Here is a 17,162-nt window from a genome sequence, read left to right as displayed (position 1 = left end):
GGTTATCAACAGTGGCTAGTTTCAGTGTAATGTGGTGTTTTCTGACCATATATGGGTGTTGTTGTGCACTTGGACCTCAGGTCTATACTTCCGGTACGGCAGGTTGCGGGACATCATGTCCACTGAGCCCAGCAGCTCCAGGATGCTGATGTACTGCAGGGAGCAAAAAGCATGTCATGAACTGCTGTTACACTGACTGTCTCTCACTTCATCACTCTTCGCCTCTCCAAAGTTTAATGTCATTCCCTCTCATCAATATTTTCTCTACCTTTTTCACTTTCTTCCCTGCGTCTACACCTTCACACCTTCATACAACCAACACATACACACACTTACCTGTGGTCTGTTGAGTTCAATGGCCACCTCACTGAGACTGACCGCCAGGTCCACTTTTGGAGAGGAAAAATCGACATCTGACCTTGGATTCATTCGCAGCCTTGCATGTGCTGAGATAGGACGAAAAACTGTGGACCAGCAAAAAGAAAATAAATTATTTAAGGGTGAGAACTGAAAAGATACTGCACTGTCAGATACTGTACTGTGCTGTCAAAGAACTGAATGCTGCCATAATGATCTGTGATGTCATTTAGCTTAGATCATTTCTTTGCACATGCAGAACACTGATGTCAGGTCGGTGTTTGGTCAGGCCGGTGCAAGTGATAGGTGGCTGTGGGCGGGTTTCATTTGGTGGCCTGAGTGGAGTTTTCAGTGTAGGCGGCATGAACAGAAATGTTAAAATCTGCTCATTTCAACTAAAATAATCTGCTATGCAAATTAAATGCATTCAGAGCAATGCTAATGGAGCATTCAGCATAAACAAAAGCATTGCAAAGCACTGAATGTAAAACAATGTTCTCCATGCACAGGATCATCTGTGGAGCTCTGCCACAAAATTGGCACAGAAGCTATAAAATAAAAAGGTGGCCAACATGACAGGCTGTGATATATAAATACCCATGACAAATGCAAATAGGAAACCTGCAGAAAAGCCAAACTAAAGAACACACTAAAGTATTTTTAATTTGTCTGAACTAAAATTTGATGTTAACATTCTTATTCACTCATTTTAATGGGGGGGATTGTATATGTTTGCTTATCAACATTAGGAAGATGGTGGGCGTACAGAGCTGAAAAATGGTATCAAACACCTCGTCTCAGTCTGGGTAAGCTGGAAAAAGGTTATTTGCCCCAAAACATTGGAGTATTGCTTTAACTTGTATGACATGATAGGCAGCATTGGGACCTACTAATGTCCAGCTATCTCTGAATTAAAGGTCTAATTCTAACTAAGAGATGACAGTGAGACACTCACTGAAGTCATGGCTGACGGGGACCAAGTTGTGGATCTCCATGCTGCTCTTGAGACAGCGCTGTAGAAACACAGACACAGGAAGGGATGGTACACACTTACATTTAAAAAAGTTCAACAGTTCAACTGCAAAGTTAATCTATTTTCCCTTCATATTTTCTTTTTCCCTGGATACATGTGATCTCTCTACTGCTTTTTCAAACTGCACTGAAGGTAACTGCCATAAGATCCTGTGCCTGGCAAAGTGCCTTACCAGTTCTAATGAATGGAAAATTAAGTTTGCATTGATCCAAGCATCTAGAAGTCTCTAGAAGCCTAGCACTGAGGCAAAACAAGGCTCTGAAAAAAAAGCCCTCTCATATTATTTCTCTGCTGCTTTAACACCATTCTCCTGCACAATAATATTGACAGGCTGACTAACACTGTGCTACAAGCCTGTAATTATGAGATTATTGATTACTGAAGTCCTGGCCCTCAAGAGGCAAGGTCTCTGTTGAAATGTTGCTCCTTTTTAACAAAATGCATCAGAGCTAGAGTGCATCAACTCCTTCCTTTTCAATTATTAATTACTGCCCACCAAAACTACTTCAACCCAACTGTGAAGGCCACAGCACATAATGGTTTGAGATGCATTTCGGCTGCTTAACTGAATAGTCCAAACCTGTAACATGGATTTGAAAATCTTGTGCTTCCTGCATCAATAGTTTCACCACTATACTGTGAGAGAAGGAGTGCTACAGCTAGTGATAATCGATGTATTAACTATTCTGATAAACAATGTAATTGTTGTAGATCATTTTTTCTGATTCATCAACTAAACAGATGAAGAGAGGAAACTTTCCAAATAAAATGGAGCACACTGTTTAAAAAAGCAATATGTTTTGTCACATTTTTCAAATGCTTTCTTACAATATATACATCAGACAAATAGTTTTAAAAATGTGCAACTGTAGATTAATGGTGTCTTATGGCTACTAACTGGTGGACTTATGGTCAGTTTTTCAGTTTTTTCAGGTTATGAAACGTAGATGGTTCAGCCATATTCTAGCCAGGGTTGGCAAGACTCTACTGTGTACAGAGGGTGGGGACTCTGGCTTTGAGCAAGACAGAACATGACACAGCAAATCCAAGACCAGTGGAGACAAGATGGAGCTCCGTCCTGCTGCCTCCCTACAATACCACGCTGACTCACCAGGGCCTCTTCTGGATTGTGATTGGAGAAGAGCAGCGAGTTGACATTCCAGTAGGCAAACAAGTTGTCCAGCTGAACCAGCTGAGAAGAGGAAACACAGTAATTAGCCGCTTCACACGGTGCTGATATTAAGCTGACTGTGTCAGCAGCACTGCTTTTAAATGTGTGGGTCAGGGCCAAAAGTTGGGTTCCCCAAAACTGACGTCTTCAACAGAATCTTTCGTCATTTGGATAGTTCTAGCTATAATAGATTACATATATATATATATATATATATATATATATATATATATATATATATATATATATATATATATCTTAGGTTGGTGCATATTTGGTGTTTTGAAAATGTGAGTGTAACTTTAAGTTTACTTTAAGGCAAGAAATGTCTAAAAACAAAAAAATATATATTATTAAAATACAATTATAAAAAAAATAAATTAAAAAATGGAAGTTTCTGACAGAATATAAAATTTATCAATTTTCATAAATTACAGTGAGAAACTGCTTAGGCTAAAAAACAGTGCTGAAGGTGACACAAAGAAGGGGTTGAACTTCTACCTTGAAGAAAAGCTTGGCCTTCTCATCCAGAAGACAGGGCTTCCAGTTCTCATCACAAGTCTGTGAGATCACACAAGTAATGAGTTAAGAAATCTTTCAACAGATAACCTTGATTCATTAAATTATTAGGTTAAATTAAAGATTAAACAACAGTTAGGTGCCCACTGTGTATCACACACAGTAGAGCATATTATGGTGGGGACAATACAATGAATTACCTGGAGGCTGAGGTTTTGCAGGGACACTCCAAATGATAAGGGACAGTTGGGATTGGTGACCTGAGAGAGAAAAGAGCTAAAGCTATTAAACTAGTTGAGGTTACGTTTTTTTTTTTTTTTTTTTTTTTTATTCAGTGCAAGATCCATGTTATTATTCTTGTACAGACAACACCTTTAAACACACTAAGCTTTTTGTTTTTCCCCCACGTTTATTTATTGCATGCTTTGCTGTACCCGATATCCATACATTATTCTAGATGTGCATACACTAAGGTTGTTGAATACTCACATCATCCTCATAGCGTACGTGGATGTTTGAGATCTTGATCTGCAGGTTTTTAATGACCTGAGTGACCAGCTTTTCCATGAAGGTGTCCTGCTTCTCCAGTTTAGGATTATCTGAAAAACATACAAGAATATTTTAGAATGACAGACCCTGAAAAACAGGACATTCAAACATTTTGGGGCCGCAGGAAATTACAGTTAGTATTTCAAAATATGCATAAGTTGCAATTATCCAAATCAGTATTCAGTTGACAGACTATTTTGTATTTGTTCTCTGAATGCTGTCAGGGAAGAGAACACCATCATTATAGTAAAGTATACAGTACTAACAGATACATGAGACCTTCTGAACTCAGTTAAAGGGAATTGAGCATTTCCCCCCAATTACTGCACTTATACATTGAGCTGTTCAGCGCAGTATTTTTCTATTGTAGGTCCAAGGTCTACTAGCTGGGTGTCCTGCTCACACTGCTCTCTTGGTATTCGGCATAAGCCTACAATGGTGTGTTGCCACCAGGCTTACAGAAAATACCACAGTTCAGTGAATTTTGGTTGACCAGTGTGAAAATATAGATGTGTGAAACTTGTGAGAAAGTTTCTCCAAAAATGGCACAAGAACTCACAACCACAGAAACCATGACCGCACGGCTTCAAATCTCCGCTTTTGCTTTGCAGCTGAATCTCCTGCACTTTCTCTGCAACTAACCCTCTGGACACATAAATACCAAGGCAAAAATGCCTGAAGGGCACTGCCAATTCTGTTTCACAACTGAGCTAATAATGTGCAGAAGAAGTCACTGGAAAGTGCACAGACAAGAATGCATGCAGATGTACATACACACACACATGAGCACAGCACACAGACACTCACACCCACAACCACACACACTGTCTAATTTGCACCGGAGCTGAACCCTGACCTTGCTCAGCAGCTTTCTGTTTGGTCTCCTCAATCCTCTGCAGCTCCCTCTGACGAGCCTCCTGTAGTTGCTTCTCCTCCTTCTCTGCATCATACTTTATACCTGGAGAGAAGAAGGTCAATACAAATTATTTTATTTGTGCATATCATACAAAATTGACCAAAACAAATGCACACAAACACACAGGATATTGCTAAACTTTACAAGTAGGCATATAATACAAATATAAATCTTTGAGGTCAAGGTCCCTCCTGTCCTGACGTGCCAAAAAGTTACGAGTCATATATAATGAGTTATGAGTTATAAGGAAAGCGTAACTGTCAAGCAAAACACTACCAAAGAAGTTGTAGTGGTTAAAAAAAACTGTCAAAACACTATGTGACAAGAGTGATCATGCAGACACAGTCATTTAGCAAGATGATATTTTTAAGCATTGCATATATATATAGAGTTATCTTACTGGCTGTGGGGACTATGAGTAGATAGACACCATCCAGCGCCGCCTCCACTGACTGAGTGTAGAGGTTCTTCCAAGGAATCTTCAGCTCCAGCCGTCCTATTAATAGAAACAGAAAATGAAATTAAAGTGTTGCTCTGTGACAGATGAAAACTGTGTCAAAGAAGAAGAAGCTCACCTATGTGCCCCGCTCTAACTTTGAAAGGAATGTCAAGTTGACTCTGCAAAACAGAACATTAAATTAAGATAGCTGGAAGCAATCATGAGAGTCCTATGTTGTAGAAAGAGATCCAAATCTGTTGTGCTCAATCATAACTTACCAAGGCATTTTCCTTGATTTCAAGATTTGTGAGAATGGCATCACCTGGGGTAAAAGGAATAGCATTTTGTTTTGCCATGTGTATTTCACTAATCACTTTAGGTCAAACAGATCGGCATTGTGTTACGAGAAATGTGGCCTTACCCAAAGAGGCCTTTGTCTATTGACACAGGTCAATGGTTAGGGCTAACACATCAATTATTAAAGCCATTCACTACAAATCACTTCTATAGGCCACCAGAGAGACACTGTGCATACTGTGTGTGTGAGTTGTACTACTTTTTGTAATACTTTTATTAAAAGCAGCATAAATGAAACTTGTGTCCTAAAATAGCTAACAGCTGTCAAAAGATGATCATTCAGATCAGAGCATGCATTAATTGACTAGCAGGAGCTCACAATAGCAAATGTTCTGCTTTTTACAATCAGTCACATCGCAATGCTCTGTGATTTTAGCGTATGATTTTAAATGTTGTACTCTTCGTTTGTTTTACTTCACAAATGAGCTAAACGCCGCCGGCTATTAAAGAGGAATCTGAGTCTTTCCCCTAATCCTCTCCTCTAGTTATATGGCGTGTGAAACTGTTTGTATCTCCGACTTTCTGCAGGAGCTGGCAAACTGGATTAAGTTGAGACACTGTGGCATGTCATACCTTGGCTGTGTGAAAGGGAGTGACCCCTTGCACTGCTTGTTTATCTTTCTACAGCTCTGAAATGAATGCTGTGAGCAAGTAGCCTAGCAGTAGCAAATCAGCTACGTGGCTACTGCACTGGGAAAGTAGCACAGCTGAACTAACCAAGCGAGCTTGTTAGTCCAAAGATAAACTGGATCTTGGACACTGAACTGACACTGGCAGCTGCAGGACCCTCTCTGCCTCTCTCACACACACATACACTCCTGTTAGCTATCGTGAGTTAGCATTAGCTAGCTATGGCTTGGCGAGCGAGCGAGCAAGTGCACTAAAAGATAGACAAGATCTTTATTGAGATGTTTAGCTACCTCCCCATATGCCGAGCTTCAGCTGTGAGCTGTCAAGGTTGACAACGTAGTCCCCTAAAAATCTATTCAGGACATCTACCACCACGCTTTCGAAAACCATGTCGCCGTTTGTTTCACCTCTCTGTCACCATGTTTACATTCGGTGGAGCTGACTGGGCGATGACGGCTGCTCCGCTGCGGCTTCGGCTTCCTCCGGGCCCGAGCTTCGCCGAAACGTGACGTCACTCCGGTGGGCGGGGTCTGATCCTTCCTCTTCTTCTCGTGAGATTTCATTGCTGTCCCCCACTGGGGTCCTGCAAAGATGATAACCCTAGATTTGCGAATGTCGATTGAGCTGGGAGGGTTAAGGTGCGTCTCTGGCACAGAGTTAAGCGCCATTGTGCTTAATCAAATGCGCATGTGTGAAAGTGTGCCTTTTGCAAATCTAGGGTTACCGTCTAACCAAAACCCACCACTGGTCCCGTGAGGGAACCACCTCTGTCCAGCAGGTTTTATTCAGCCTTATCTGTTCCCTATTAAGGGTTCAGTGCTGATTGTTTGAAATAGATCTAATCTAACAGGGTGTGCAGGAACGTGCATGAAAGCTCTCAGCTGTTTTAGGTGTGCAAGTGTCAAGCTGGAAGGAAACCTTGCAGGGCAGGAGGGTCTGAGGGCTACTGAGAACCACAGATTTTATTCATTAGTCAATTCAGTTCAATTTTATTTGTATAGCATCAAATCATACTAAAAGTTATCTCATGGCGCTTTACAGAAACCAAACAGATACCAGCCAAATCCATGAAATCATATTAGATTATGGAGAAGTTAATACAGAATTTAAAAAAAAAAAAAAAAAAGCAGGGGTTTGATTTCAATATAATATTACAAAATGGCATCAAATGTTTTGATTATATTTAGTTTGGCAGTTATTGTAAGTAATAATTTACAACTTCAGGCAACAGTTCTGATCAATTTCATGACATTAATAGCTCATGCAAAATTATTTTTGTGTTTGACAAAGAGAAAGAAAACTGAGAATTTCTGAGGATGAGCACAGCCAGAAGTGGCAGCACATTAGTGAAGATAGCTGTCATTGACACTCTTTAGAGGCTAAACCATGCAGAAGGTCCTTGGAGTTTCTTGGAATTGAATATTTACAAAGGTACTTACAAAGGTACAGAAATGCATATGGTGAAGATAAATCTGTTTATTTCTTTGTCACACAGGTGGCTTCAGGTCTACAGCATAATGTAGAAATGTCAGCCAGTAGGCTACAGTAAAGCTACAGTCTTTCAGCTCATTATTAAAACATTCTTTGCAATAATGGGAACCAAAAGGCAAGCATTCAACAAATAAGCCATTACAGTTCAAAGTTATATATACACTTATCCAGTCATATGCAGACCTACTGAATATGTCAAATTTTACTTTCAGCTCTAAAATAGCAATAGTGTGTGTGCATAGACTATTCACACTTCAGTGTGGCTGCTGCAACCTGTTAGACAGACCTTTATTTATTTATTTATTTATTAAAAACCTCAGGACTCCTAGGTGGATCTCAGAGCTGTTGATATATTATCTTTATGGGATAGTAATCCAAAACCTGGTGAGATTTTTGCACAACAGCTACAACATGCAAATGTGTAGAATATACCATTTCTTTTGTTTATTTTTATATATTTGATATCTTCTGCAAGCATTGTCCTTGTCCTCAACCCTTCTCCTCAAACCCAGCCTACAGTTGTCCTCCTGCACCATACCCCTGCCATATTGTACATAGTATCTTGCTGCCTTCTAACCAAATTAATGCTACATGGTACGCAAAAAGAGTTGTGTGGCTGTTGTATTTTCAAGTGTCGGTGACATGGATCACAGGCATTCCTCTACTCATTTGACAAAGGGAGTAACTGAGACAGTGGTTTAGTAATTATTGCTATCACTGTCCCCCGTTTCAGGGCTCCAGTTCCCGGTTTATCCATGACCTTCAGCCTGAGCTCCAGTGCCAGCAGGCTCTCCTGACTGAGCTCTGTGAAAAAGAAATCCTCGTTGAACACAGGGCTGCGGCAGTTCCTGATGGTGGCGCTCTCCTGACGCTGCAGCTTCCCCGGGACCAGACACAGACTTACTGCACAGTTCAGAGGCCGCTGGTCACCATCCTCCCTAAGGCCCTCCACAGATACCACACGAACTCGAACTGTAGACAGTGATGAAGAAGTGGTGGCAGAAGATGCAGTGTGCTCAGTGGACAGGCGGACTTTGCCCTGGCCTGGCAGCAAAGGGAGGATGTGCTGATGCTGAAGCCGCTCCTGGCAGTGCAGAACATCCAGTGGGAATAGGCAAGGTGGGCCCAGAGTCATTGGGTTTCCCTCTGAGCTAGAAAAGCTGTTGAGTGAGCCTGTTAAAGTTGAGACCCCCTCCTTCCACCTCACCCTCTCCTCTCTGATGTTAATCAGTGACGGGCAGGATGTTGTCCCTTTAAGGCGGCCACGCTTTAATAAGATGGAGAGAGAAGAATTACTGGTGTAAGGGGAGCCGAGTGGAGAGGAGTCACTGGAGGAAGGTGTCTCGCTCTCTGTGCTTCCTGCCTCTGATAGGCTTTTGCAAGGAAACAGAGGGAGAAACCCAGACAAAGTTGTAGTGGTCTTTGGCAGGTCTCTCTCATTCGCGAATTTAGGTGCTGCTCTAGGAACAGTCCTATCTAACAAGTAAGCAGGACGTTTCGCGTGAAAGAGGGACTCTTTGCGTCGAGTGTTGGGGCTCTCATACATACCTACCAGGCCGTATCCCTCTGCAGAGAATGGCAGCGGCTTCTTTTTAGCCCTGCGAACCACTTGACTTTTGGATCCACATCCTTCGTCGTTGCATGTGTGCTGTCTGCAGCAGTGGGGCTCTTGTGTATCTGACTGGGCAGGTAAGGTGGAGCTCTCTCAGGTGCCAGCGGAGAGCTTCTCTTGCAGAGACGTGGGGGCAGGAAGAACTCTGGGATCTTGTCTGGGGTGAGGATGTTGTTGTGCAGAGTGTGGGAGAGGCTGGTCTTGGAAGAGAGGCAGAGATCCTCCTCACTTTTCCCAACGTAGCGAGTCAGTTCGAGGGGAATGCTCTCCATGCTCTCCTTGATCTTCCCCAGCAGCCACATTCTTATTTCTCAGTGAGAAACCACTGTAGTTAATGGTTACCACAATGCTGGGGTGAAATCCCTAAACAGAATATGTATATCGATGAGTATGCCTTTGTACAACAGGGATATAATAATCATAATGATTGTAAACTTCATTTATGCAGTCCTTTTTCAAAACAAGGTTTATGAAGTGTTTTACCAAATCAAAAAGAAAAGAAGCAGTACACAAAAAGGAAGGGCAGAGATTAAAAACAACATAGGACAGAAAAAGTCAGTAAATAGAAATAAGAATGGAAATAATGCAAATAAGACCAAAGACACAGAGATATGATAAAAGGATCACATGGAAGCTATGACACTGCAAAACATCTTAATATGTCATTTCCCAAGGCAGGTCAGCTCACTCATATCAAGAAAGTGACACGTCAAGAAAATTCTGGAAACAAGTTGATTAGCATCAGACATAAATAGGATTAAATCATCCCACTGGTGTTTTTTTTCCCACTTGTTTTAAGAGAAACAAACCTTTATCAGTGAATATGAGACTAAATGAATTGCTAAAACAGAGAATTTTTACAGTGTATGGTACATAATTAAGTATTTTGGCTAATCAAAACAAAGATGAATTCATTTCTAATAAAATACATCCCGTTTCACAACATTAGAATGGTGAGATGCCAAGACTTTTTCTGCTCACCTGCTGGAGTTGCGTACTGGAGAAAGTGCTGTACTGTATGTGTGTGATGGATGTGCCGGTGACGGGCTTTTAAAGGTTAGTATCACACTCTGCATCACTGGTGTGCCCTGCCTGCAGTCAGGGAAAAGGTTATTCAACAAACACAATAGTCACAGACATAACACATAGGCTACATGTGAGCACACACAATATCCACGGGAGGGAGGGTGGGCGGCATTCAGAATCAGCTTAAAGCCACAGCTGCATGGTGCATGTGGGTGTGCACGGGTAGGAAATGTGTGTGGATTTGTGTGGGTGTGGAGGAGGGTTGACTATGTTGCAGCCCCACATTGGATAATGATTATGTGAACAGTCTGAAGATATTTTATATAACCTCTGGATCTCATGAAAAACTACTTTCAGGTATATGTGTAGGTCACAAGACACATCAGTTTCAATTTGATGTGGTTTTACAGCTCTACATCTACTTTCTCAAGTGTTAAATAGAGAAAAAATCACAAAATCACAAAATACAGATAGAGCATGCAAGCATATCGTGAATTTTATGCTGTTTCCACTGTCATTAAATGTGTGTTGTTTTATAGTTTATGAAAGTGTTTATATGATGATATAAGCATAAGCTGCTTTCAGAGAGAGCTGACCTCTGGTTCAAAGACCACTGAAATAGAGGAGCACCCCATGACCACAGACATCACCCACCACCTCAAACACACAATGACCTTTGCACAGCAGGTAGTCCAGAGCAGTCAGAAGCATGACACACTTAGAGTGAGGCATGACAAGCTTTCAGTGGACACTGACACTCATCTATGTCAAATTAGTTTTTTAAAAAAAAATCCATGGCAGTGAAACAAGGCCATTGCTGTTTGTGAAAAAGGCCCCCTCTGGCAGCTTAATCTACACTAATCCCCCCCCACTCTCTCTCCTCACCTGCGCTCCACTACGCGACTTTGAGCCAATCAGAATCGGGCCAATTTGCGCATGAGTCTTCAGTCGTCAGTCCAGTCTGCAGTCTACACAGACACGGCGCCCCGCACACGCTTATCACGCACTGCGCGTAGGGCACCAAGTGCCTGGGGGGGCACCAAAAAAAAAAAAAAAAAAAACAAGCTCGTGAAAAATCATCATAATAATAGTAATCATAATAATGATATATTTAAAATTGTGTAAAGTGTGTAAAACATGTTAATAGATACAAGCAATACAAAAATAACATAGGCTTATTTGCTCGAGAAAAACATGAATCTCCTGTGCGGCCCTCTCCCCAGTCCACCTTTGGTGCCCCCCTCCCCCATCCCATAGTGGTTTGCTCCATTACGCTTCAATCGCAAGTTTGGCAGACCTTTATTTTTGGACATGTCATCGAAAAGGCAGCAAGAGTCGGGGGCGGAAAAGAGGAAAAGAAAGAAACAATGAGATGATGCTCGCGCGTCACTTGCAGGTAAGACAATAACAAATGTTAATTTTGTTACTTTTAGCCCTAGTATGCATGTCTATGCTCGTGCCAGATAATACTACCATCAACAACCTTTGTAACGTTAGCTCCCACTAGCCATGTTCAGACGGAAGTGTTACGTTTCAAATAATTGATGCTGGGCTAGCTAGTTATTTTAGTTGTGTATATGGATATGGATCTGGAGTTGAGATGTCTGTATGTGGCGTTTGTTATGTTCTATGAACCAACGAGTATGTGATTGTGTAGTGAAAAACAAAAATAATGAGTTGATGAATGGAAAACGGGTCTTGGTAACCTGAACTTTGATGTGATATGCCAAATTAGACAGGTGATTGATTATCAGCCCTCTTACACCGGCGATGTCTGCGCTGACAGGATTCGGCATGCCGACGTTACATAACGGTGTCTCCGTGACCGTTTAAGATATTCAGAAACTTTAAAAAACATCTGAAACCGGAGCTTTGCGCCTATATAGAGTGCCATTACGATAGCATGTAGGACTACTGACACTTCGACCGTCCAATCACAGAAGATTCCCAGTTTGTAATGTGAGCTTGGCACTACCGTAAATCCTGAACCAATTGTGCTATCGAAAAAATTACGACGGTTTCCAAAAGCGGAGAGCCGGAGCTTTCCGATGGAGTGCGGATACACCAGTCATTACGGTGACCGACTGGCCGGCAGCTCACACATTTTCGTGAGGTTCATAGGCCAAGAGCGACATCTGCTGGTGAAACTGTAATTTGAAAAAATCAATATTAAAGTTGTGTAGATTTCCCCTCTTCATATTCATAGTTTTCAAACTATGTACAGAATTTTTATATTGTGCCCCATTAATCCTTGTCTATAAAGGTAAAATAATAAATTTTTCATGTACCAGTGTTTTAAATATAGGCCTACATAATACTATAATTAATTTTGAAATATTTTTGTACCATGGTTCAAAACTGTATTTCACTGTAGAATCCCTGAGTATTTTGTCTTGTATTTGTGATTACAGGCTCAATGCTTCGATATGTGCAAGGAGGAACACAAAGCCAAGTGGAAGATCCAGATGATCAACCATCTACAAGCAGACATCAAGCATCCACAAGCAGACGTCAATCACCAACCAGTTCCTTATTCAAGGATACTTAGTACTGTTTTTACAGTTTTGACAGATCTTTATTTAATAGTGGTGTCATTTATTTTTTATTTTAAATTATTTTATTTTATTTATTTATTCAAGTGTTTGGTGCCATATTTAGTTAGTGTTTAGTCAGTGTGTTATAAAAAAAATATTATTATTATTTATCTCTTATTTTTTCCAACAGTTTTTGAAACATAAATGTTGAAAAGTTATTTTGTAAAATAAAGAGAAACGCAATGACAAATACTGAATTATTGTTCATTTCTGGTGGCGGTGGCGGTGGCGGCGGCGGCGGCGTGGGGGGGGCACCACAAAGCATTTGTGCTTAGGGCACCCAAATGGCTAGCGCCGGCCCTGATTATTATTTATCTCTTATTTTTTCCAACAGTTTTTGAAACATAAATGTTGAAAAGTTATTTTGTAAAATAAAGAGAAACGCAATGACAAATACTGAATTATTGTTCATTTCTGGTGGCGGTGGCGGTGGCGGCGGCGGCGGCATGGGGGGGGCACCACAAAGCATTTGTGCTTAGGGCACCCAAATGGCTAGCGCCGGCCCTGCATGTCTGTTTGCTGGCTAAATATTTGTGTGTTTAGCTGATATGTGAGATGCGTTCATGTTTCTGGTTACTGTGTGGCTTCATACTAGCTGCTAATATCGTTCAGTTACTAGCTAAAATTGGTATCTTGTCTTAGACATCATGTTCAGCTGTTAGGACTTTGTTTGAGTGTATTTTGGTTACTCCTACTGATTCCATAGCCGACTGAATGGCCGCTCGTCAGTCCGCTCCTTAATTGACCATGGTGCGCAGCACGTGTCATTAAGCAGCTAATTCAGCCGTCATATTGATGCTGTGTATGTGTAGAACCAACAGAGGGCGGTGTTGCGCTGCTGATGGGCATTTATTCACTGCTAAAGGGGGATATATTGTGCCAGCCACAGTTAGGCATGTTTAATATAGCTGCATTATTTAGCTGTTTTTATACGCTGTATTAATGTCTACAGTAGATATATTTTCATACATTTGTGAAGCAATGTACCGTATTGATCTGAATATAAGACGATATTTTTTCCATTGAAAATGCCCTGAAAAAACGCCCTCGTCTAATATTCGGGGTCTAAGCAAATACACATATATTGTACTTGCATATGTAAACCAGTAGGTGGCACCAAATTAGCGCTTTTCTAGCTGCCCGTGTTTAGGGTAGTGTGACCCTAGCGTGATCCTGTAAACATTTCGGCTGCAGTAGGTGTGTGCATATTTGCATAGGCAACTGGAAACTGGAAAGATGCAGGCAGGGCACAAAGATCCGCTTGAAAAAAGGGCTTCCGAAGTCGGGCAGGTGAATAAATATCGGAGAAGAAGTTATGATTCAAATTTTAAACTTAAGGTTGTGAACGAGGCTGAGAGAACAAACAACGTGAGGGCAGGAAAAAAGTACGATGTGACTGAGTGCAATGTGAGACGGTGGCGGTCTCAGAAAGTAGAGCTAAAAAATGCTCACAGCCAGAGAAGGGCTTTTCGTGGTCCACAAACTGGTCGGTTCAGCGAGATTGACAGGAGGGTGTGTGATTTTGTACATGAGAAACGTAGTGAAGGACTGCCCATTACGAGAGCTGTGATGCAGCAAAAAGCTCTTGAAGTTGCCACAGAGCTCAACATAGCCCGCACTGAGTTCAGTGCTAGCATGGGCTGGTGTTGCAGAATGATGCGACGTAATGGCCTGTCCCTCAGACGCAGGACAAGCCTAGCCCAGCGTTTGCCCGCAGATTTCAGAGAGAAGCTGGTGACTTACCAGCGTTATGTAATAAACTTGAGAAAGAAGCACGAATACCCCCTCGATCAGATGGGCAACGCAGACCAGACACCTGTTTTCTTCGACATGCCCACATCTGTCACCGTTCATAACAGAGGCGACAAATCAGTGGTCGTGAAGTCTACAGGAAACGAGAAGAGCCGTGTGACAGTGATGTTAACGTGCCTGGCTGATGGGACCAAACTCCCCCCCTATGTGATCTTGAAGCGCAAAACGATGCCCAAAGATTCAATGCCGGCTGGCATAATTGTCCGTGCGCAGGAAAAGGGCTGGATGGAGTCAGGGCTTGTGGTGGACTGGCTCAAAGTGGTGTGGGCCAGACGTCCCGGGGGGCTTCGACGGAAGCGAAACATGTTGGTGCTGGACGCTTTCCGTGGACACCTCACCGAGGAGGTCAAGAAAAAGGTGAAGGAGATGAACGGTGACTTGGTGATCATCCCGGGTGGCATGACGAGTCAGCTGCAGGTCAGTGTCATTTTATTGGGAGAATGAAAAGATACAGTAGGCTATGAATTTATGAGGAATGATTTGAGGGCTGCATAACCCACATTTCATGTCATGTTTATCAGTAGGCTATATCAGCCCGTTCAGTTGCAGTGGATGCAGGCCTACATGCATTGTCTATATTTAAGCAATAAGCCCCGAAAAGCCGTGGGTTACAGTGATTTTACGTGACATTTTGTTTACTAAAGTCTTGAAAAAAATGCAACCTAACGAGTAAGTTGAGCGCAGAGTAGTTGGTTGCTAGGCAACGCTATGGCCGTTTACACTGGCGCAGGGATATTTTGTGCTGCGGTCTACCAGTGGGTTACACTGATTTTACAACGGCATGGAACGCAGCTTTTATAATAAAACGGGTGCTTCCCATCCTTAATTGTGATTGGCTTAAATGTGATTGGCGGAGGGGCACTAAGGCACTCCGCTGCGTGTCGTGCCTTAGAACGCCCCTCAGCCGTTGTAAAATCACTGTAACCCACAGCTTCTCGGGGTAATTGCTTGAATAACAGCCAGCTACTGTAGGCCTATAATGGTTAAAAAAAAAAACTTGTTACAGGTGTTGGATGTGGTCGTGAACAAGCCATTCAAGACCAATATGTGCAAGAACTACACTGCATGGCTCCTGTCTGGTAACCATGCCCTGACACCTTCTGGAAAAATTCAGAAACCTTCTGTGCGTCTTCTCTGCGAATGGATCCTGAAAGCAGACATATCATCCGAGAGCATCATCAGTGGGTTCAAAAAATGTTGCATCTCAAATGCGATGGATGGAAGCGAGGATCATTTGCTGTGGGAGGAGCTGACTGACCAGCCAGCGGCAGAGAGCGACAATGATAGTGGGAGTGAGGAGGAGGAATTCAGTGATGCGGAGAATGCAGCTGAATGAATGCGGAAAAAACAGTTTGAAGTGTTTTTTGGACGTTAATGCTCTGGCATTTTACAGACTGTTCTGACATTGTTTGTCAAGCAAATGTGCACTGTTTATGGCACAAGTTAGGCCAGTGCCCATTTAACTGCACTGCTTTATAGCATTGAACTGTGAGGTGTGTTCTGTGCTCTGCCTGTTTGTGGGGCTATTTATGATTTTAGGCCTATGTTCTTTTTTTCTCCCCACTATAAACACCAAAGATGTACAAATGTACAGTTGAAATGAACAAGGAAAAAATAAATGGATTTTTTTATTCAAACAAGATTTTGTCCATATAAAAAGTATTTTTCCAAAAAAGGGTCTTGAAAAAGAGGGGTCGTCTTAAAATCAGGGTCGTCTTTTATTCGGGTCAATACGGTAGTTTACAATTCTACATGTGCCTGTTTTATTTCATACAGATATTTGACATGTTTGCTTGATATATGTTTTTTCGTACAGAACCACTGAATCGTGTGACAGATGCAAGTGTGGTTGTGGTAATGCAATTAAAGATTTAAAGAAAAGACATCTGTGTGATTCTAATCGATCACCCGGAGCGGGTTCTACTTTATTGATCCAGTATAGTGAATGCAGGGAAGCTACACCTTCCCCACATATTGGTCCTTCGAGCCGGATCATTAGAGCTTACTACGGTTTGAGATGTCAGCAGATAAGGATCCCGGTAGACGTGTCAGGAGGTAGAGATCCCTCCCCGAATACCTCAAGGATTACGTCTTATCTGATCTATCAGGACCGCACCACACCACACCACCGGTTTCATCTCCTCCACAGGAAGATAATGAAGAGAGTTTTCCTGGCTCACGTTCGGACTCCCCCGTCAGTCAGGAGGACTGCACCTCTCCGCCATTGGCATTAACTGATAATTCGGAATCTTCTAGTGTCAAGTGGAAGAAGGAGTGCCAGAGGCTTAAACAAGAACAGAACAGTCTTTTAGCATCCATGCAGCAACTCAAATTACAGAATGAAGAACTCAAATCTAAAAGTGAGCACAGGCTGGAGCATCGCCAGCGACCCAGTACAACTGAGCCTGACCCCCTGGGTGGAGCCACGCCAAGGCTCGACCTCATCCTCCCACAGGAAGTGGAGGCCACTGTGCGACGGGAGACACGTCACACTATCTCCTCAGCTCGGTATACTGACTATGACCTGGAACGTAGATCTCATCCAGACTCGTACCACGGCCTTTCGGTACGAGACGACTACCGCCAGACCCAACACACCCATACGGGAAGAAGGGATGACATAGCCACTTATAGAGACCCCCAAGGTGACTATTAC

At 42.3% G+C, this 17,162-nt stretch overlaps 2 protein-coding genes across 5 annotated transcripts in view; both read right to left on the bottom strand.

Annotated features, from left to right (window-relative positions):
- vps13a (vacuolar protein sorting 13 homolog A) overlaps positions 1–6,426 on the bottom strand; it is a 45,422-nt gene extending 38,996 nt beyond the window's left edge. For all 4 annotated transcript variants that reach the window (XM_030060941.1, XM_030060943.1, XM_030060942.1 and 1 more), the window contains exons 1-12: positions 6,262–6,426; positions 5,263–5,306; positions 5,121–5,163; positions 4,946–5,041; positions 4,486–4,587; positions 3,570–3,679; positions 3,281–3,340; positions 3,063–3,122; positions 2,502–2,582; positions 1,313–1,370; positions 337–464; positions 47–153 (exon numbers count right to left, since the gene is read on the bottom strand). In XM_030060941.1, coding sequence (XP_029916801.1) covers positions 47–153; positions 337–464; positions 1,313–1,370; positions 2,502–2,582; positions 3,063–3,122; positions 3,281–3,340; positions 3,570–3,679; positions 4,486–4,587; positions 4,946–5,041; positions 5,121–5,163; positions 5,263–5,306; positions 6,262–6,361 — 989 coding nt within the window. In that variant the 5' untranslated portion in view covers positions 6,362–6,426. The remainder of the gene's footprint in view (positions 1–46; positions 154–336; positions 465–1,312; positions 1,371–2,501; positions 2,583–3,062; positions 3,123–3,280; positions 3,341–3,569; positions 3,680–4,485; positions 4,588–4,945; positions 5,042–5,120; positions 5,164–5,262; positions 5,307–6,261) is intronic.
- Positions 6,427–7,466: 1,040 nt separating this feature from the next.
- On the bottom strand, positions 7,467–10,135 carry LOC115365658 (C2 calcium-dependent domain-containing protein 4C). Its single transcript, XM_074933723.1, is given in 3 exon segments — positions 7,467–9,083; positions 9,086–9,437; positions 10,056–10,135. Coding segments are annotated over 2 exon segments (1,251 nt in total). The 5' UTR covers positions 9,377–9,437; positions 10,056–10,135; the 3' UTR covers positions 7,467–8,123.
- Positions 10,136–17,162: the final 7,027 nt, after the last annotated feature.

This window comes from Myripristis murdjan, chromosome 9 (assembly GCF_902150065.1).
Source record: "Myripristis murdjan chromosome 9, fMyrMur1.1, whole genome shotgun sequence".
Taxonomy (NCBI): Eukaryota; Metazoa; Chordata; class Actinopteri; order Holocentriformes; family Holocentridae; genus Myripristis; species Myripristis murdjan.
The sequence above is the reverse complement of the archived record's forward strand: the minus strand, read 5'-3'. Positions and strand labels throughout refer to the sequence as shown.